Below are 22335 nucleotides of genomic sequence, written 5' to 3' on the forward strand. Positions count from 1 at the left end.
ATATAATGTTAAGGTTTACATAAATGCCTTCTGCAATCTATTTGTCAAGTGTCAAGTGCTAACAAGAAGAGCATAATTTCCTTAATTAAAATGGCTAGTTCATACCATCCTCGTAGACTCTTATCTTCCTGCATTGTCACTCATCATTCCCATTTTAAATCCCTGTACTTTGAAGAGAACGCTTGCTAGCACCTTCTAAACAACTACAACCTGTGTTCAGGTATGGAAGCAACGGTGAACAGCTACATTTTCCCTACTGCTGTGTGAGGTTTGAATGGAAAAATGTGAACCTACATGTTTTTCTAAAATTGACATGTTATAACATTTGCATACAATACCAAAAAATTAGGAGTGGCTGTGAGTGTACATAGCATAAAGCACCGTGTGGCTGGTAGGCTAGGAGCGGTGAGTAGAAAAAGCTCATGTAGGGCATAATTTGGTTTAGTGTGACACCTAGAGGCGAAACCTTTTATTGCAGCACTTGCCCATGACAGCACGCTGCACAACTCTGTGGTGAAAAGAGCCTGAGCCATATTGTCATTAATGTGTGGCAATATGTGGTAGTGATAACACCACAGTCTTTGTCTTTGGCACCAGAAAAAGGTGAAAAATGGACCATTCCCCTTGCCAATGAGCTGAATTTTCACACGTTTCCCGCGGACAAAAACGTCTCCCAGAGAGAACATAACAATACATATATTATTTTATTTGCATGTTACATGGTGATAAACACAACATGTGTTCCAAGCTGTCTCCAGAAAGAAAAGGTTACTTTGCTTCGACATTTCATGTCACATTCAAATACAGAACACTGAATTCAAACAACTTTATTTTGTTAACATTTCTCATATACCTTTATTACATATCATATTTTATTTTTTAGAAACTGACTTCAATTACCTTATACCATAATAAAGTAAAATAGAAAAAAAAGGGACATTGCTGTGTCCTAATCCATGATTGAATCTTAATTCCCCGCGACAAAGGGAAGGAAGTACAAACATGATAGTTACATTTGCCTTTTAAACTTTTAAATGTAGAGTTGTATAAACACAATCTTATGGATTTGCTGACTTTACAACATTCTACAGTAGAAACATAATGCTGTATATACACACAGAGGAAGAGAAAAAAACCCAATCTAAACTTAATATAGAGGGTTACAAGTGTAACCATAGCTCAATGGAAAGTAGATAGTTAGCTGCTGGGCCAACTCATCATTTATCTCATGCCTCATATGTATGCCACTTTTCCGGTAGGTTAATCATATAAACAGATGAGTACACACGCACACATACACAAGCCAGTTTGGCGATGTTTTGAGGCAATGCCGAGTAGTAAACTACATAGCTGTATCTACAGTCTTAAGTAGATATCTAGGTCTGTCTGCAGGGGGTTGGTGCTGTGTCATTATAGGCTGGCTGTTGGTTTGTATGAGCAATGGAATAACACCAGATCTCCTTTTTTCTCGCTGCTTTATGGATAAGACAGAGCTCCATGGCTTTTACGTCAGTGGTCCTATAAGTCAAGTGCTTATTAGCTGGTTTTAACCCGCATGGAAGCACTTAGACTTCCACATCGGTGAGCTTAGTCTCATTGGAAAACACACCTGAATGGCAGAAATTCTAGACAATGACCTGTATGCAGGCTCATGAAGTCTAAGCAGGTTAAATTAAATGCAGAATGCAATTTGGGGATATCTGACCCTGCTGTCAGGGTCTCCCCCGCTAAAATAAAACAAAGAGAAAACACATTTATTTTGTCTCTTCTGTAAAGCTCACTGGTAGCACAGACCGCGCTTATGGAAACTGATCATGAAAAACTATTTCACCACAGCTACAAGATCATTCAGCTCTAATTACAGTAAGAAGATAACTGCTGATAAACTACAATAGCGTCCTCAAGTATGGTTAAGTCAGAGCCTAAAAATCAGTCTGCAGACTGTAGTATAAAAACACCAGGACTCACTCGCACAGTTGTAAAATAAAACCAAATAAGACAAAATAATAAAAAATAGCACGCAACAAGATAAAAGTGTAAAAACAAGCAGCTTCCTTCATATTCTAAGAGATCTGATCGCAAGACATTGTTTTTGTTGTGTTTCATGGAGCGAATGGAAATATGAATTCATAAATGCTTCAGTTTTGATTAAAATCGCGGTGGGTTTTCAGTCTCTGTACGTCTCAGCTTAGACTGGAGCATTACCAACACTACACACACAGCCATGGCCTCAGAAGCATTTACAATGAGAGAACACACTGGGAACGAGTCTTTTAATGCGTGACAAGGATGACATTAATTACACGTGTGTTTTTACAGTACTATCTCGGCTTGGTTGTTTGAAAGAGCGGAGACCTGAACGCGCACATCCAATCAAAGAGCTGAGCTGGGCACTGGAGTCCAAACGCTATTAGTCACCACCAGTGTCAGTGCTGTCTCTTCAACAGCTACGCCCTATGAGCTGCTCCCTTTGAAAGATTTTCTTCAAAATATCAACACGTAACATATTCATTTAACCATTTTGTTCATAAAGAAGCTAACACACTGTTCAGTCTAAGCATTGGCAAAGTGTGATTAGAAATCTTGCTGTAGGACACTGTGAGGTAACAGCATTATTATTCTCATTATTTCTCATTTGTTTGATTTTTTTCCCATAAGGCCTTCAGCACAGTGGCCTTGGTGACACTGAGGGGAACTGCATTCAGTATTCATTTGGTTTCTTCTGTCATATTAAATCTCAGGTATGCGTAAGAGCATTATGGAGCTCATAACACTCCACTCTGCTTAACATCATTTAAGCTAGCACGCATCTCGTTTCAAGGACAGCTACAATAATTACTGCACAGAATTATAAAAACCAAAAAAACAACATAAAAAACATTGTTGTATAATGAGTATCTGCCAGGTCCAAAGGTCTACATTTCATTAATCCTCAACAAATCACAACCTTATTCAGAAACATGTGAAATGAGCTTTTTTCATATATAAGGACATTGGATTCATGAGGTGCACACAAAATAATACCCCCAATATCTATATATTATGAGTTTTTCTGTATCATTTTCATATGAAACACACGTGTTTTTGATTAAGAGAAAAACGAAAAAGTAAGTCATTCATTGGTGTCATACATTTTTATCCAAATTCCAGCAGTAGAGATAAAATGATCCTAAAACTCATCGACTGAATGCAAACACTGCTCGGTGCAGCCTCCGAGACAAACTGCACATTATGGTTTTCTTATCATAGAGTAATACAAAATTTTACTATGTACAATACGCATCATTATAACCTACTGTGTGTTTCTCTTCCCTCTTCTTTTTTTGTTGTTGTTTGTAAGTGAGAGTCTACAAAGAAAAAGAAAAACAGGTTGTTTTTTGGAATAATGGCGAAGGGTCGCAAGATATCCCAGATCTCCAGACAGACTAATTTCTTCAGGTTTGTACTCTTGCAGCGGTTCAAACTGTTTCTGTTCACTCCATCATAGATTTCTGGGCTCCGCTTGCAATGACACTGATTGCAGAGGTATCTGCCTAACACTATATCTGTGTTTCAGCGCAGTAGCATCAAATTACAGCTCTAATCTCGTTGCAAAATCAGCCGTAGCAGTTTCCCTTTGAGTTTCACATGTGTTAGTTTGAAATTTATGTGTATATTTGGCAGATGCTTTGCGTGTTTCTCATTAATGCACTGGTTATAAACACTCGGTTAAATCTACGCTTTAAGTTAACATAATACATCTAAGGGAGTAAGAAGAAATACACCTCATGTCTTCAGTAATCCTAGAGACAAATGATTGTTTTCTTGGCGTCCCTGTGAGCTGGGCCACCTTCATTTTTATTCCCATGTACACAACAAAGAAACAAACAACCCCCCCCCCCGAAGCCCGACCCAGACCCAGAAGACAAGATATAGCAGAAACGAAAGAAGTGCATACGAATCAAAAAGAACAATGCAATTCTTTAAAACAGCACTGTTTGCTTGTTCTGTCCGTCATTTCACTGTTTTTTGTTTTTTTTTGTTGTTGTTCCTAAAACATTTTACTCATAACCCATCGTTTTTTTCCACACCTGTAAGCAGTGCTCGAGAGCACGTAAGGTTTTTGTATCATGATGCAAACAGTCTGGGGAACAGGGCGGCAGAGTTGGTAATAAGGTAGCAGTAAGGATGCCGGTGAGTTGGAGAGAAGAAGAAGAAGAAGAGCGAATGGGGCGGAAGGCCAAGGTGCGAGGCCGGGGGGAGGTCGGGGGGAGAGAAGGGGAAGGATGGAGGGCAGCGGTATTAACACTTCAAGAAAAGGCAGGCGAAGGAGGCTAGCAGGAGCCACAGTGATTGAGATACACAGGCAGAGCCGTTGATATCTCTGCCTGTCCCGGGTCCTGTGTGGAGAAGCAAAGACAGAAAGGCAGCAGGGTTAATGAGAGCTCACTCAGACTTCTAAAGCAACCACAATATTGGTTTCAAGAAGAAAAAGAAAAATGCATTTTTACTTCTTATTAATCCTGCACAAAAAAGTCATTGCATTCTGTTCTGTTGCGATATTCTACACAGTAAACTGTAGAATAATCATGTGTTTGCAGCCTTTTGCAGGAAGTTTTGGTGACATCTAGTGGCCATGTTGTGCCATTGACGCTGTGCAATTCAGTGATCATTCAATGCTTTAAACCACAGAGGAGGCATAAACCGGTGAGCCTGCTGATCAAGCTTAATGTGACAGAAAAAATAAATAAACGCACTCTTGTTGCAGAATACAGGAAACTGCAACCTGCTGGTTTATCACCTGCCTATAATACTTGTTGCCATGTTTGTAGCTCATCAAGCTAGTTAAGTCAGCAGTAGCCAGGCTATCAGCTTATGTATATTATCAGTGAAAATCATGTGATTTGAATGCTAAACAAACACAACTAAACTTGTAACTCAGTTCATGCAGCACTATTATTAACCTTTGACCTGCTAGTTGCATATAATAATTGCAGAACTTATTTGGGCTCCATTTGTTGCATTTCTACCAAGTTCATAATATGCAAAGGAAAAATTCCTTCACACATTTCCCGCAAACTGGCTTTTCACGACTTTTGATCTCTGCAGCTTTCTTCTGCTGCACAAGATTTATGGAGTGAATAGACCGACATTTAGACAGTATTTTGAGTGTAAAACAAACGCTTATCACCTATCCATATGTGTCAGTTCAGTAAAATAAATGTTAGATGTCACTAAACTCAAGAAAATCACAGATGTAACTTATCCAAAGGAAATATTGTCATGGACTAATGCTGATCTCTATCCAGGCGTTCTGTGGGACTTTTGTTTTAGTTTTATTATATATTACTACTTTGTTTCTATATGTTGGCATTTTCTTTCTTTCTTTGGAGTATCACCAAAAGGAAATTCTATTTCCACAAAAAATAAATTGATCATCTCTTTTCGCTTTCAAACATGTTTCCCTTTTGGTCAAATCCCAGTCTGCAGTGTCAGTGCTGATGTCTTCCTTTGGGAGCTAGTCTCCATTTGGCTTTGCCTCCCTGCCACAATTTCATCTTTTTACAGCTTTTAAGTGCTGGCAGAGACAACAAGACACATTTGTCACAGTGAGTTGAGCCACTGCTGGCCACGGGAAATGTCAGTTTGTTGCTCTGGTATTGTTTACGGCGCTCGTGGCATTTCATACATACACTCATCATGTTGAAGTGTGTTGTTTTTGAGTGCCGATTGATATAAAATTCAAATGTTGGGGACACGACGGCCCTCTGAGCTCAAAGCAGCACTGTGCCAGCCAGGCTCTGGGGTGTGAAAGCTCAAAGAAAGCAATTCAAACAGCATTAATTTTGTGTTCAGTGAAACAACTGTGTGGGATCTCTGACAGCTGCCAATGTGAAAAATATGATATTAACAGCGAACCATAGAAGTAACGGTGGAATCATCACCCGGCTCTGCGGCCCTGCGCAGCTTCACGCTTCTTCTGGCTGAACCATTTACGAGCGCTGTTTATTCCTCGATCTTCTCAGCAACCCCCATATGTTCTCATTACCAGCAACACAACTCTGATAACCCCGCTGTATGCCATTTGATGCCCAGCTGCTGAACGTGTTTGAGCAGCTAAAGAGCCTTATATTCTGAAAAACCATGAAATCAATAGTCTGTAAAATAAATCAAAGTGGATTTAACCACTGCTCCAAATAAAAGAACTCTAAATTGACACCAGCGTTGCTCTTGTGGATCTGGATGTCTGAGAAGTTTAGGCGCCAGAGACGTGTGTGTGATTGTGTATGTCAGCTTGTTAACATGCTTTTTTTACCCTCAAGTGGCCAAAAATCAGTGATGGAACTAGAACGCTTCATGAATATTGCAAACATTTACATGCTTATGAATGCAGCTCAGTTATTAAAGACATCCACGCTGTGATCTAATTTTATTTTTGATGCTGGTGAATTGAGACAAGCTTTGGTTACATCTAGCCGACCCCCTTCTTCCATTTTAAATCTTCACCACCGAGCTGAAGGTGCCTTTGTGTGTCTGTGTCCCATTCTTGTGTGCTGAAGGTGGATTAGGACAATCTGGTGGCACATGCTATTGTTCTGGGTGAGTCTTCTCTCTCTGTGTCTGTGTTAGTTTCTCTTTCCTTTATGTGTGTTAGCATTCTTCAGTTTTGCCTCTTGGTTTTTCTGTAGTCTGACCTCATTCCATGTCCTAATGAACCATGTACTTTACTTAAAATATGTTTGTTCACCTTTGGAAAAGAATATTTTGCTTTTCTTGAGGTTTTTTCCCATTAATAGTTCTTTTGTGGTGTTTTTTGCATGTTTAAATAAAGTTTCTAAGGGCAGAGACTGCGTCACACAGCACAGAAACAGACTTGGCTTCTCTTTGACTTTAGTCCGAAACTTAAAACTTTTCACCTACTGCCAAAAGCTCATTTCATTCTCCCGCTCGAGCCATCTTTCCTAAATTTCTGTAAGTGTTCAGCAAAATCGCTCTCATGCAGAGTTGAGAACACAGTCGGCCGAATGACTTGAAATGAACACACGGTGAGCTCTTTACTTCTCGCAGTCGTTCAGCAGCGAAGCTTAAAGCAGAGCACACAAACTGCAGCGAGCTTCTGCTCTTCTGATTTTCAATTGTTCAGGAAATTAGGTTCATAAAATTAACACTTAACCTCCATATTCATTATCCTTTAGGTGATTTTTTTGTGACAGAGGACAAGAAAAAGAGGCGCAGTAAAGAAACACCCAGGCATCTGTATCAGCATTATAGCGTATGGGCTGCCTGCTACACCCAGTGAGCAAAACCAGCACGCCAGGTGACGCCTTGTTCATACATGGTGTAGAGATGATACTATTGCCTTATTGTTATATATGAACACACAGGGACTGCATAGAAAGGGGTGGAGGAGACGTGCTCAGCCTGAGCCTACAGCAGCCCTATAAATATGACAGAGAATTAAAATTTTGAGCTTAATCTTTAAAGCAGAGGTGTCTGCCCTCCAAAACAATCTGGACACTGCTTCCACAGAGAGGGCACTGATAACTGAAGGCTCTGCCTCCCATTCTACTTTAAAAACTGGCAAATTCAAGTAAGCCTGCAGTCTGAGAGTGAAGAACTCTACTGGGACACTGTGATACAATGAGGTCTTTAAGATATGATGGAGCCTGGTCTTTCAGGACTTTGTACGTGAGGACTTTGAATTTAATTCCTTGATTCAACAGAGAGCCAATAAAGAGAAGCCAATATAGGAGAAATATGACCTCACTTCTGTGTTTTCAAGGTTTTTCAGGGAGCTTTTAGGACAAATGGTTAACAGGGAATTCGTGTAGTCCATCCTGGAAATAACAAATGCATGGACTAGTTTTTCAGCATCACTCTGAGACAGGATGGTTCTAATTTTGACATGATGGCAAAGATGAACTCAGTCGGCCCTAAAAATGTGCGTTAGCGGACATATCCTGATCATGATATTAGTAATGGACACCAGGGTGGTACTGGCAGACATCTAGGTATCTGGTTAGACATGTTGCTGAGATTTTTATGGCCAAATACAGTAACTCCAGTTTTGTCTGACTTCACAAGCATAAAATCATAGGTCACCCAGGCCTTTACGTCTGTAAGACATGCCAGTAATGCCACATTTAAATAGCACATGGAAGTAGTGCTGGTGGTGAGCAGGTTTGCTACCAATCAGAAAGTTGGTGGTTTGATTCCCATCTACTCCAGCCTGTGTTGAAGTATCCTTAGGGCAAAATACTGAACCCAGAGTTGCCCTGAGGGTGTGTGGGGGTTAGACAAGTGCTTAGCTATAGAAAAAAGTGCTCGCATGAATGTATGTGTGATTGGCTGAATGAAGCTTGTAGTATAAATCACTTTGATCGCTCAGTTAGAGTAGAAAAGTACTCTATAGGTACTAGTCTATTCACCATTTTAGTGTGTATTTACTCACTATAGAGGAAAAGGCTGGCATTCTGGACGCCCAGTCGGTTTGAGGCCACACAGGTATAGTTCCCATAATCCTCTTCAGTGATGTTGGCAATCGTAAGACTAGTGGTAGTTCCAGAAGTTTGGATGGTGATGCTCTGGGTATTGGCCAGCCTGGAGAGGAGACGTAGACAAGACAGTTTTAAGAAACTTCAAAGTAACAAAGATTAAAATTAGGTCTTGAAACCAGAAACCTTGAAACAACATTCAAAATGTCTTTACAAAGTGATACATTATACATGTCCATATGTTTTATAATCATGTCTGCCTGTAATGTTTTACTAATGGACTGTTACTGTACTGCAGTAAAGGTCTTCAGATAGCCAAGACCATTAATTATATTCCAAAACAAGTTGTACCTTCTAGCCGGCCATTACTTTGCATCAGCCGGGGTCATGCCGCTGAACTCTCTGAGCGTAGGCGTTGTGGCTGCTCAGAAGAGCGAGATAAGCCTTTCTCATTTTGGAACAAACCTTTTTCATTAACAGTTCGACAGGACGTTGCATTTTACCAGGAGGTGAACCTCGACCTTTGGATTATGTGGCGAGCAAAGAGAACAACATGCAGTTCGCACGGGGCGGGGGTAACGCCTGTGAAGATTTAGCTTTGAATGAATACCTGCAGAACTTGCAAACGCGGCCAAATGAGTGGAAAAAATAATGTGTTACTTTGTTTCTCTAGATCAACAATTCAAACGTCACTGTTCACATTATTTTAATTTTCTTTCTTTAGCACCAACAAAAAAAATACTTTCAGCTGTTTTCGTCCAGATGAAATACCAACACGCCGCTAATGACCGTCACACTTCTGACTGTCACTGATGTCAACCTTGAACCCGACTCACAGCAAATGAATCAATACAGCTTTTGCTGACTCAGACTGTATACCTCGCTGATGAACTGCTCCTTACATCATCACGACTAAATAAAACTCATTTAACGCCCCGCCGTGCATAATGGATTCGGCTTGTTCTGGGCTGATTGAGCGCTTTCATATCATGAATGAGGTGAGGCTCATTCAAGGCGACTCAACTTAATCCTGCTTAAGTCGGGGTAATGTGGTAATCGGAATTCGAGCAGAGGAGCGAGAAGTTTGTGCTGACACATACGAGGCTGATAGGAAGTATTAACATAAAAAGGAAACGGCACATCATGGCACAGCATAATTTGGCTCGCCGGGGTGCTGCGGTGGCGGCGGTGGGGAGGGGACTTGATAAAGTGTTGTGGTCCTTCCAGCAGGGACACCTTGGGAATGCTGGGAACAGCGTGTGTGTGCGTTTGACAGTAAGAGAAGACGGGGCAAGTGCACCAGCAGAGTCTCCCACTCCATCTAAAAGCAACCCAACCTCCCCCGATGATAAGGCCAGCAGCAGAAGATATATTCTCCAGTGTGTCTTCATGAGAAGTGACTGCACTATTAAAAAGGCCTGCCTGCCTATGGAGCATGCTGAGCGATCTAGATAATGCACAGCACTACAGGGAGCTGAAAACAAACACCTATGTTTTTTTTTACAGTAGATTACAGTTCATGATTTGTGATGCTCTGGCAAGGGACTGAACGCACGCAGACAGAAAAGATAGAAGTCTCTTTTGTTTTCACAGTTTGCTACAAAGGCTGTTAGTTCACTTAACCAGCTGCAGAAAACTACAATGTTATAAAAAATTAAAATGGATCTGTGACCTCCCAGAGTTCAACTTCTCCATATTTGCATTTATGGGGCTCAACATTTCTGCTGCCCGATTTAACTTTTAACGCGTTGGCACACGCAGCTTCACAACTTCCATCACTTCTGATTTCAAGTTCATCCTCAAATATGCCTGTGTGTCTGTCAGGTTCTTCATCTGGCATAATACACTGGAATATATTATCTAAAATTTGGCAGGAGCTGTGGATGTCAACCTTTTTTCCTCCCCCCCCTCTTCTTTTTTTGGAAGGACGCTTTTATATTTGATGATTTTCCTCACAGGCAGAGGGCAGCAGAGCTCTACTGGATATCTTCCAACCATTGTTTCCTAATGCAGGGAAGCTACAATAAAACCCTGAACTGAAATGATTTGACCCCGTTTATTTGGCAGAGGGCATGTGGCGCGCGCACGAGGGATGCGGTCTCGGGCCGGGACAGATGAAAGACCAAAGCAAATCATCGGACGGACAGATTAGATTCCGCAGCCTGTGGGAGAATCTAAAGTAGGTTATCAGCGCCAAGGAGAGTGACAGGTCTGTCATGATTCAGGGCCAGTGATAAATGAAATCAAGTGGAGAGTCCTGCTGAGACTTGTAACCCAGAGATGATTGAAAATGCTCTGGTAGTTGTGACAGCCGCGCGTCAGCTGACAAAACAACAAACATATCCGTCTGTCACGCTAGCTGACAACTCAGTTTGGGGCACGGATGGAGTGAATCACTGTTCAAAGAGCAGGAGAAGCATCCTACTTTAGATGCTTTTGGAAATAGGCAGACGCTGATTCTAAGTTTTGTAGTGTACTGATTTACAACTTGATTCAAATTCCATCATGTGGAAGCAGTGGGAGAATGCAAAAAGCGCAGGAAGGGTCATGACATCCAGGTAGCATTATCACTGCTCTAAGATCATGATGTATCCGTCTCTGCTGAGGCTAATTGGGTCTCCAAGCACTGTGAAGATTCTCAGAGACTGGCAAAGACAGAGGCGTTGTGAAGTAATGCTCATTTATGTTTCATAGCATGAATTTCACTTCATCACCTGAGGAGATTTCAGCAAGACTGACAGAAGATGGATGTTTGCAGTTTTAGTGGAGTTAAGCTTCTCTGCTCAGAGTTCAGCACCTCGTTGTGTGTTCACCAGCTCGTGCCAAACAGTTTGTTCAAACTCTGGATTGTTTGTTTCCTCAGTTTGCTCGGCAGGTGAGAGCAAAGCTTTTGGAACCGAAAATTGGTGCCTCAGTCCCGTTCCAGGTGAGCTGCTGTGTTTTTTTGTTTTTTTTTTGGAGGGGATAAAACAAACCCGGGACAGAAAGTGATTACAAAAACTCCTGAAGTCCTTCTAAGCTGACTTTGACGAGGAGGCAAAGTTTCTTTGCAATGTGTGGGGCAGCCACTCTGTAATGCCACTGAAAGAGTTGTTTTACATCTTTTACTGCATATCAGTGAGTCCCAATAAAAAAAGAAAGAAACAGTATAAAAATATTAAAGCAGCTAAGTTATCAAATACAATGAGATTTAACCAGAATAATCCGAGATCTGAGAGGTTTTGCTAATTAGAATAGCGACCCTGTTTGTTTACCTAAATACCATGTACAGGAAGGATTAAACAAGGCTTAACACAACAAAAGACCAAAGCTAATGAGAAAACTTCAGTGGAACTTAAATATACTTCTAAAAAATGTAAAAATTAGAAGAGAAGAGTTCTTTTCTTTCAAATATAACACACTTCCCTGCCCAACTTAGCTGTTTTCTTTTGAGCTTATCTGATCAAAAGAGTATAGGAGAGTTGTTAATTTGTCAGTTGTTATTAGTGATATCACCTATAAAGATTTCATCAAGTTGAGATGAAAGAGAATGAATGATGACCATTAGAGATTTTTATAGCTTTCCAATCAAAAAGTGCACAGTGTTTATCAGCACGAATCTAAGCAGCAGTTGTTAGCACACCAGCTAAATAGCAAACAAGTGTTCTCTCTAAAGATCAGGCACACTGCTCATCAGCTACAACAGCTTCCTTTGTTTTAATCTGGGTCAGTGAAGAACTTGAGAACATTAGCAAAGGTATGGTTTCATTAGCCAAAATCAAAGTGTTATTATCAAAGCCTTTTCTGATGTTGCTAAATATATGAATAATAACAGCAATATCCTGAACTGTTTTATTATTAATATTAGAGCTAATGTTTATCCTTACTTCAGTGTAGCACCTTGAAGAACCTTGTTTATCTTTTACAGGTATTTAGCTGTCGAGGCCGGGGCACTCGACAAGAACATTTGTCTTTTACTGCACTCTGCTTTTACCCAATATTACATATTTTAGGCCCCTTCTAATTTCAGTGTAATTCATACAGAAACATTATATATTACACTAAAATAGCAGAAGATGCTTTCAACCAACTTAACGAGCAAACTCTCGTTGGATTAGTTAGCTAGCTACAGGTTTGCTAAAAGCAGCTGTCAGTGCACTAAGATATCACCCTTTTGGTTAGATCCCTAACCAATGTAAAACCTAAAACCTCATCAGTAATGTTTAGTGAGGTAAGACATCAAGGGAGCCACCATAGACAGAATTAAAGATGGATGTGGCAACAATCCAATGATTTTTGAAGTCCCGTTTTGAAGCCTTGAGATTATGGTATGGTATGGTAATCTTTTACTTGAAGTCTGCAGCCATAAACAGTAGGCAACTGGAAATGAAGATGCAAGGGTAGATAGCGATTTTGACCACTAAATCTTACACCTTTAACCACATCTGTGCCATATGAGAATCAAAGACTGGGTAACAGCCCATTACATGAAATTGAATTTAAATGCAGATATTATCTGATAATCTGTGTGCATACGAGGTTAAACTAATTAAGGAGGAAACAAGCGCAGGAGCAAGACCTCCTGTTAAGAATCAGGTAAATAAGACACAACGGGCTACAGTGCATTAGGTTTGATTATTGGGGAGTGGGGTAGTAAAATTAAAAAGCCAACAAAAGATAAATGATATTATTATCGTGCATTAGCATCACCATCGTCCAAGGAGAAAGAGCAATAACATTTTCCACTGGCGTAGAGGAAGAGGGGTGCCATGAATAGGCGCACGGCCAAAATCCTCTGCGGGACAAAACAACTGAGATGGATGAGAGTTGGAAACAACAGATAATGCAAAAATGTTTCAGCTACCATAAATCTTTCTTTTCAAGCACTGTCATGATAGGACTATTGCTTTGGAGAGTATATCTGTGATAACACTCTTCCAATATTTTTCCTACAGTCTTCGGTGAACTTTTACTGCTGCACTTTTGGGCGTGAGTGAAATTGCGCAGCATGTATTTTTCGTCTTTATTTATTTTTTCTTATCATTAGCTTGTTCCCGTCGAGCCCTCTGCGTTCCCACACTGACTCAGCCGTTGAGTCTGCAGCTGAGGAGGAAATTTCTCAGGTTATTAAATGACAAGTGTTGAAACTGAGGCACTGGCTTGTCATTCCCTTTGAATGTCATTACATTTCCTTCCTCTTCAAGTGTTTTTCAGGCGCAAGCATGACACTTAAGAGATTTTCAGAGCTTCCCAATAAACATCTGTGTCTGGTCACACAATTGGCAATTTCACAGGAGACAGTACAGTGCAGGGATCCAGATTTCCATTTCAGTGGAATTACTTTCAGTATAAAAAAAAGAAAAAGAAAAAGAGTTTCTGAGATTTTCAGCAGCTACACCACATAAAGTAGCAGCAAGGCCGATCTGGTCTCGTTTTTCTCTTCTCAAAAGAATGTCACAGAAACCACTGCTGCGATGTTCAATTAACAACAGAATAGCAGCATAGTGAACGATAAAGTGGATGATTAGTCACCACTGAACTACACGGACGATGTCATCAAAGCAAGACAAGGGTTTGACAATGGGGACCACTGTAATTTGACAAAGGAATCAAAGAAATCCATTATAACCACTGGGTCATAATACAGAGCATGCCTGGCACTGAAAATATGAAAAAAAAACCAGCAATGAAGCTCAGCCGGCACACTTAGGAGCTGAGAAGGGATCAACTCAGGAGAAACCATGCAGAACGATACTGATGGAAGCCGTTTTTAATGCACAACAACAGGCAGGACCTTGCTGTTGCCCTGTTATTTAAAGACAGCTCATACAGTGAGTTAATTCATTACTCGCGCCTTAATTCTTATAAAATCTCTTAGCCTCTATGATTACTTTAGGTGCAAAGCCAACAACATAAATCAAGTTTTCTGACTGCCTTGGGCCAAGAGGTGGAGAGAGGTCAAGTCCATTCAGAGTCATTTCCGCACGCTTTCATCCGATGCCTGTGACCGGCAGCACTTTAGCTGTAACTAATTAATAATGATCAGAAATAAAAAGGTTCCCGGACAGGATTGTAATGCACGTCGAATATGAGCGTTTCAAACATTGTGGAGGCTTTTCTCCAGGACTTTGCTGTTTCCAGTAATTTTAAATGAGAAAAGGTTTTCCATCTTGAAACACTACAGGAGTTCATTACCATCAGTCAGTGAGTTGCCATGGTTGTTTGTGGTAAGGGAGGCTGATGGCTTGCGCTCTATGTAATGGGTTGTTGGTACACAGCTTGATTGTATGCGCCCGATGTTGTTGTTTCAACTGTATTAATATTTTAGTTCACTCTTAGCCCTTGATTGGCCTTTGAGGAGGCAAAGAAAACACAAAGGCTGAGATTACAACCTGAACTTCAGCTACTATATGAACTCTATTTATCTGCAACTTTAGACTGCCAGCATTTTTTGCTGACATTTGATCTTGACAGCTATGTAAAATCTGAACGTTGTGTTATCTCCCCTCCAAGTCATTGTTTATGCAGTTCTAGTAGTGTGTAGTGTGGTTTGCAGTGTAAAAAAAAAAACAAAAAACAAGTGGGTGATGCTTTTACCTTTTATCATCTCTGTACCATTCGAACTCTGGTGTGGGGACTGCGGTTACTTCACACCGCAGCGTCCCGTTGCGGCCCACGGGAGTCTCGGAGCTCTGGGTTTTCTTTATTGTTGGAGGATCTGCAGAGTCACGCAATGCTGACATAAGTCACACGTTAATGTGTGGGGATAGGTATCTTTGAAATAGGCAGACTAATATAGTTACAAGCATGTCTGAACAGCATTAGTAATATATAGTTGTGGTCAGAAGTTTACATACACTCAGCATGGGTATGAATGTCGGGGTAATTCAAGTCTTTTAGTGACTTCTTTGAGCTGTTCTTTTTCCTGAGTGGATTGTTTATACAGCACACGTTGTTAATGATTGTAATGACTTAAAGCTCCAACCTCATCTCTACTGAAAATTTGTGGACTGGGCTTAAAAGTAGAGTCTGTGCCAGGAAGCCAACCAATTTAAATGAACTCTATCGATTCTGCCAAGAGAAATAACAGCCAGAATGCCAGGACCTTGGTAGCATCTGGTTGAGGTGCAACTTGCTTAGGAACATTAAACCAGATATTAGTGGAGGTAAATTCAAAGTAAATCCAAAGTAAATTCAAACTTGTGCTCCCAGTTTTTGTCATGAAAAAGTCAAGTCATGAAAAAGAACAGTTCAAAGAAATCATTGCATCCCCAAATGACCTTGACAGTCAAGTCCACAATGGCTGTAGATAAACCTCTGAGCAGAACTGTGAGTGGTGCAAAGGAAATCTGAATTTAATTACAAACACTTGTGAGTTGACTTGATGCATGCTCAATCATCCAGGTAAGTAAAAAGGTTGAATCTGTTCATTTGGACGTTTGCAGCATTTTCAGTGGGAGAAACGTTTCGTCACTCATCCAAGTGACTTTAATAATTTGCATAATAATCAGTGATCAAGGTACTGACCTTATAGCCCCTTGTTCATTTAGTGCTCTAGGTTCAGTTAATGTGCAAATTAAAGCCTTCAGTTAATCCAAAATGCTGCAGCAAGAGTCCTGACAGGGACTAGAAAGAGAGAGCATATTTCTCCTGTTTTGGCTTCCCTTCATTGGCTTTCTGTTAAATCCAGAATTGAATTCAAAATCTTGCTCCTCACATACAAGGTCTTAAATAATCAGGCCCCATCTTATCTTAATGACCTTGTAGTACCATATCACCCTATTACAGCACTTCGCTCTTGCACTGCAGGCCTACTTGTTGTTCCTAGAGTATTTAAAAGTAGAATGGGAGGAGAGCCTTCAGTTTTCAGGCCCCTCTTCTGTGGAACCAACTTCCAGTTTGGATTTGGGAGACAGACACTATCTCTACTTTCAAGATTAGGCTTAAAACTTTCCTTTTTGCGAAAGCATATAGTTAGGGCTGGACCAGGTGACCCTGAATCCTCCCTTAGTTATGCTGCAATAGACGTAGGCTGCCGGGGGATTCCCATGATGCATTGAGTTTTTCCTTTCCAGTCACCTTTCTCACTCACTGTGTGTTAATAGACCTCTCTGCATCGAATCATATCTGTTATTAATCTCTGTCTCTCTTCCACAGCATGTCTTTATCCTGTCTTCCTTCTCTCACCCCAACCGGTCGCAGCAGATGGCCCCGCCCCTCCGTGAGCCTGGTTCTGCTGGAGGTTTCTTCCTGTTAAAAGGGAGTTTTTCCTTCCCACTGTCGCCAAAGTGCTTGCTCATAGGGGGTCATATGATTGTTGGGTTTTTCTCTGTATCTGTTATTTACTGTACAATATAAAGCGCCTCGAGGCGACTGTTGTTGTGATTTGGCGCTATATAAATAAAATTGAATTGAATTGAATTCAAATGTACTGTTCATAAGGTTGGGGAAACCTGCAGTCAGCTGAGACTGAAGAAGCCACTTGGACGAGTGATGAAATGTTTCTCTCACTGAAAACGTTACGTCCAGATGAACAGAATCAACTTTTGGGACTTGTGAGTTGAGTGTTTGCCACATTTTGTAGATTCAGTGTAAGATTTTGCTCCAGTTTTAGCCCTTACAGCTCAAAAAACAATGTAAAACAGATTATCCAGGTCTCGATTAATCAGTGAACTTAATCGATTGAGTTCACATTCATCAAGTATATTAGCATTCATCATACACACATAATCATTTTCCATCACAATGGCCAAAAATGTGTCCCAAGTGGATTAATGCCCATTTTCCAGTCAGGATAGGAAATGGTTTAATAAAACAATCTTTATCATTTAAATCAGGCACTCAGTCTTGGCTAAAGTGCGGTTTGGGCAAACAGCCATCCATGATTTATTCAGATCAAAGAGAATTCTGTAACTTCTCTTCGGGGGAGGTGTTGGTTTGTGATGGCTCATGAGCTGTTCATCAATCCTGAACAGCCAACGAGTGCATTAACACTAGTCAGGATATAAACCGTGGAAAGGACATGATTACGTGGTCTTGTTTTGAAGTTTGAAGTATCCTTTAAATGATGATGTGTTGTGTGAGAATTACCATGGCAATGACTTCTGCAATCAATGTTACCGAGCTTCTCTTTCTACCTGGACTCATCTTGAGAAGATTGAAGGGTGCTCCAAAACTTTCAACATACGCCCTTTACTCCATGTCATGCTGTTACACTCTATATGCTTCTATCCATATGCCTATCCTCCGATCTTGACTTTTATGGGCTTTTATCCACCGAGTGTATCATCATCAAATGCCTGACATTAAATGTGTCGAAGATATTGATCAGTGTTCAGTTTGGAATAAAGCACGCACTGCGCTCTGTATTTACTTACAGTTGACAATCACATTGACGTATTTGACATCGGGAGTGGCGACGTCGTTGCTGGCCTTACATTCATAGCGGCCTGCTTGGGTTCGCATGATGCCTATAATGTCCAGGTACTCTTCTCCGTCCAACGGCTCGGCTGCAGAGAGACAGAAAGACAAAAGAGGTGGAGGCATGAGTGAAGGAGGTACCAGGGAGAGGAACAAAGAGAGCACACAGAGCGGGAGGGTACACCAATTAAAATGCCAGAGAAACTGACTAAATGATGGATTTCTGCTGTATGATCGGTGGTACAACAATGACTAATGAAGTGCCGTTCAATTTTAAAAGGAACAGCTCAACATATTGTGGAAATTGATACTGCTGTTATTTCTGAAGCCAAAAGCCTAACTTAGCAAAAAAGACAAAAACAGCAGAAACATGGCCTATTTTATTTGTCTTAAACCCGAGGTGTTCTCATCCAAATGCATCAAATACTGCTGTTCTGTCAGATGCACGAGGTGTTCCTTGGCATTAGTGATGCATAAGCTGCGTAGATGTGGGGTTTGTATCTCATTTGGAAGCTTACTGTTCACTCATTCATTGCTTTTTACTTTTGCTTTGACTCTTTGGTTACATTTAGGCAAAAAATAATAACAGAATAAGATTGTGAGGTTTTAGGCAAGAAAAAGTACGTGCTTAAACTTTGGAAAAGACACCATGCACGGACATGGTCAAGCTAGTGTGCAGGTGAATACAGGCTCAGTGTGCATGTAGGGTTCAAGTGTGGGATTCCAACATTTGCTCAACAACAGCTGTCTCTGTAAAAATTGCCGAGTTGAGTATTCAAACAAATCTGTATGTAGTGTGAGCGGAGAGTGTGTTGCCACTTCCAACAATCATGAACCTAAGTGTGCGCTACAAGAGAGCCTCTGTCCTGTGCTGCAGGACAAAGAGATTAAGTATGAGCAAGAGAAACAAGCTTAGATCCTCTTCTGTACTAAAGACTTCTGAGGCCTGGATTGTTTTGCACAACATGATTGCAGGCTAAGGCAGCAATATAAGGCAATCATACAAAATTATTAAGCCCCCGTTAAATGTTAAAAAAGTGTTTTTTAACAGAGCATGGGATTTTCACCATAGCATTTCTAAAAAAATCCTACTTTTCCTTAAAAGGCAAATTAAAAAATATATTTTTACACAATAACAGAATTATTTCAGAAAAAACCCCCAAATTACCAGGATCTATATTATTAGCCCCCTAAACAACTGACCTTTTTAGTGAGCCAGAGCACAAACCCCTGCCACGATGTGCTTCAACTTTATAATGCTCAAAGCTTAGAAAATCAAGTTAAAAATGAGTGTTATTTTCCAATTTACACCTAGTATCAAAACTTCAGTGACAGTTTGAGCTGTTAGTTAGAAAGTATCAAATTTGTCAAAGACAAAAGAAATCAGTTTAGACTTGAGAAAAAGAACCGCTGATGTTCATAAAGCAGGAGATGGATACACAGAGTTGTCACAGAGTTTCCAAGTGTCAACTGAGGTGAGAAGTATCATGGAGAAATTCAAAGAAAGCCACGCAGAAGTAGGAAGGCAAACATTTCAAAGACTGGAAGTGGGAATCTCATCAAGGTGGAAGGAATCATGAAGGAAGAAATATGTGAACAAGCAATCAGCAGCAAAACTGAGTCTGGGTGGTCACTTTGTCTTCCAACATGACTATGACCCAAAATATACGTCGCTGCCGGCGAAGAGCTAAGTTCAGCTAACAGTGGGACTCGTCTCAACAACATGCTTCTTACAAAATGGCTGTATCTGTCTCCCTGGGTACGAGAAGGGCCTCTTGAAAGTTGTGTTGCTGCTGTGGGGGTTTTGTGCTGGACTTTTTCTTTGATGAGCTCAGTGTGGGAAGTCTGCTTTCAGCCAAGAAACAGTCAGCTCGGATAGCCAAAAAGCTGCATGCAGCCACATGGCATTACACTTCAGTCACTTTACTGAATGTGTGACGCTCCTGTGTGCAGTTTATTTAAGCCTTTTTTAATATACGCTCAGACTATATGATTCCCCCCCCCCTATAGTTTACATAACAACCAACAAAACAGAATTCCCCGGTGTTTTCATGATATATGATTTAATGCAGCTTCCCACTAAGATTACTGCCATTATTTTGCCACCCACACCACCACGCTTTGCATGGCCATGTTTAGAATGAAAGGCAAAATGGCCAATCTGACTCAGATATTAAATATACTAGAAGCTTTGGAGCTCAAATATTATGGAATGTGTCTAATTCTTTCCAACTTTGTCTTATTTCACATTTCAAGGTGATATGACATATATCTTCAAAGGTGGCAGTCTGGTTGCAGTAAATTTGTTTATGTGAAGTGTTGTCCTCATTCGTAGCTGCTCTAATTAGCCACACTTGGGAAACGGAGAGCACTTTGAGGTAGTCTCTGCCCTTAGGCATTACTGATGTAGCACTCGGCTGTGAACACACACACACACACACACACACCCCACTGCAACTCGAGAAAGAGAGACAAAGCCTTCTCATTTCCACACACCTGGTCAGTCACAAAGGTGTGCCTGTGGGATTTTTGGATTTGCAGGGATTGTCATCTATGGCGTCCCAATTGGACCAGTAAACAGGTATTTGTAGCCACACATCACACATGCGCTGCACTCACAGCACACTGACACCTTAAATTTGTTTGAGGCTCACTCAAGAAAAAGGCCTAAATAAATAAGGGAGAATTTTAAATTATGGGATGCGTTCATGCTCATATTCCACAACAGAAGCAGAAAAACTAAAAATTCAAATTCACAGTCGGCTCATGCTGAAATATTCCAACTGACTTAGATGGACTGTTTGAGTGAAAGTGTTGCTAATATTCAACAACTTGTTACGCTGACTTGAATTAGTTGCTTTGTGTGAAAGCTTCAATTAATGGAGGAATGGCATCTGCAAATGTCGGACAAAGTGTGTGAACAGAGTGCACAGAGACTATCAGGGAGATATCTGACTAATTGTTTAATGAGTAATCCGGTTAATTACCCATGTAAAGAACACAGTGGCTCGGCATCTCATTAGGAAAGACCTGCTATGTCTTATTAGAGATCTATGGGTCATGGTAGCACATCATGCTAACTGTACTTCATCTTCTGTCATAGTGGTGGTGCTATCATTGTGTGTAATATCACAACTAATTCATGTGCTGCATGTGTGGCATTGCAACTAAGTGGACTGATATGTGATCATTTGGGTCTAAACAAAAAACAAACAAAAATGACACGCTTTACTTCAGTATCCATTCTACCCACATCTCCACTTCATGGTAAATTAAGTTTTAGGAAATTGCAGTAATTTCTTGAAAAAGCAGATGCACCGAGAGTTCAGATGTTGGTGAATTTCTTCTTCTTCTTTAAAGAAGATGCAATTATCTGCATTGGAGAGGGACTCTCCGAGGACCAAGAGAAATGTAATATCTACTACAACATCGACTGATACTTCACTTAATCTAAAAAAATGTGGGATGATGGAATCGTGTGGTGGAAATAAATTGCAGAGGGGAGATCTCAAGGGCGAGTGAGAAAATGCGCTGTTTGTAACAACAGTAAATGTCAGCGGTCTCAACTGTGGGCGAGACCACGCTAAAGTTTGCAGCGAGGGGCTTCAGGCTCTGTGAAACCGAGAACCGCTCACCCTGAGAAACCCTGAGAAAGTGTCAGGGACTCTGACACGGGAGGTTAGTCAAACAATGGGAGTTTTGCTTTTGACATTTTCTGCCATAAATCTCAGAGAAAATCCCCAGGTAATGACTACTGCATAGAAATTAGTCGCATTATTTTATGCCTTCAGATATCTATAACCCAGTGTGCAGTCTCAATATTTGAAACTGGGAGAAAGCTAAATGATTAAATCAGCTGCTTAATGGAGATGGAGGTCAGCTGAGATTCAGTATTATCTGACGTTGATTGAAAGATCAGTGGGATCGTGATCAAAGTCTAAGCCACATCATATTCAGCCCTCCCTGGACGAACTGTCAGAGTAATGTTATTGGAGAGGTATGATTGAAAATCTGTTGCCATGGAAATTCTCTTGAAGCTCAATATCTTCTTCAGCACTTTGGTTTTCAGTGCTGGGTGGGGGGGTGGGACCAGGTGACTGCAAAAGATCAAAGAAAAGAGAAAGAAAGTGAAGAGAGGAGCGAGTTTGAGTGCGACATGTGAGGAAGCAGCTAGACTAGTTAAAATGTAGAAATGAACTGTCACCAGTCTAACCTGGAGTGTATAAAGAGCAACTCAATCACTTTCATTAATGGAACGAGACATATTGTGTAAAGAAACAATTAATTACATTTCACACATCTTTGTCTGCGCCCACAGGAGAATACATCCTGCACACTGAGCGAGCGCGTCACATGTTATCTATTTAATGAAGCGTAATGAAGATAGATTGGCTAATCTTGTCTAAGGGGAATTGATTTGAGTGTGTGTACAATCTCAGCGCATGTGTACATACACGTGCCC

General features: G+C 40.8%; 1 protein-coding gene across 5 annotated transcripts in view; it reads right to left on the minus strand.

Annotated features, from left to right (window-relative positions):
- Positions 1–685: 685 nt before the first annotated feature.
- Positions 686–22335, minus strand: part of lsamp (limbic system associated membrane protein) — a 436734-nt gene continuing 415084 nt past the window's right edge. For 4 of the 5 annotated variants that reach the window (XM_013273852.3, XM_025897858.1, XM_025897859.1 and 1 more), the window contains 4 exons: positions 17831–17962; positions 15051–15189; positions 8432–8580; positions 686–4379 (listed from right to left, as the gene is read on the minus strand). In XM_013273852.3, coding sequence (XP_013129306.2) covers positions 4282–4379; positions 8432–8580; positions 15051–15189; positions 17831–17962 — 518 coding nt within the window. In that variant the 3' untranslated portion in view covers positions 686–4281. The remainder of the gene's footprint in view (positions 4380–8431; positions 8581–15050; positions 15190–17830; positions 17963–22335) is intronic. The other variant, XM_013273854.3, reaches the window with a different exon arrangement.

The sequence above is a fragment of the Oreochromis niloticus genome, linkage group LG14, assembly GCF_001858045.2.
Source record: "Oreochromis niloticus isolate F11D_XX linkage group LG14, O_niloticus_UMD_NMBU, whole genome shotgun sequence".
In the NCBI taxonomy this organism is placed as follows: Eukaryota; Metazoa; Chordata; class Actinopteri; order Cichliformes; family Cichlidae; genus Oreochromis; species Oreochromis niloticus.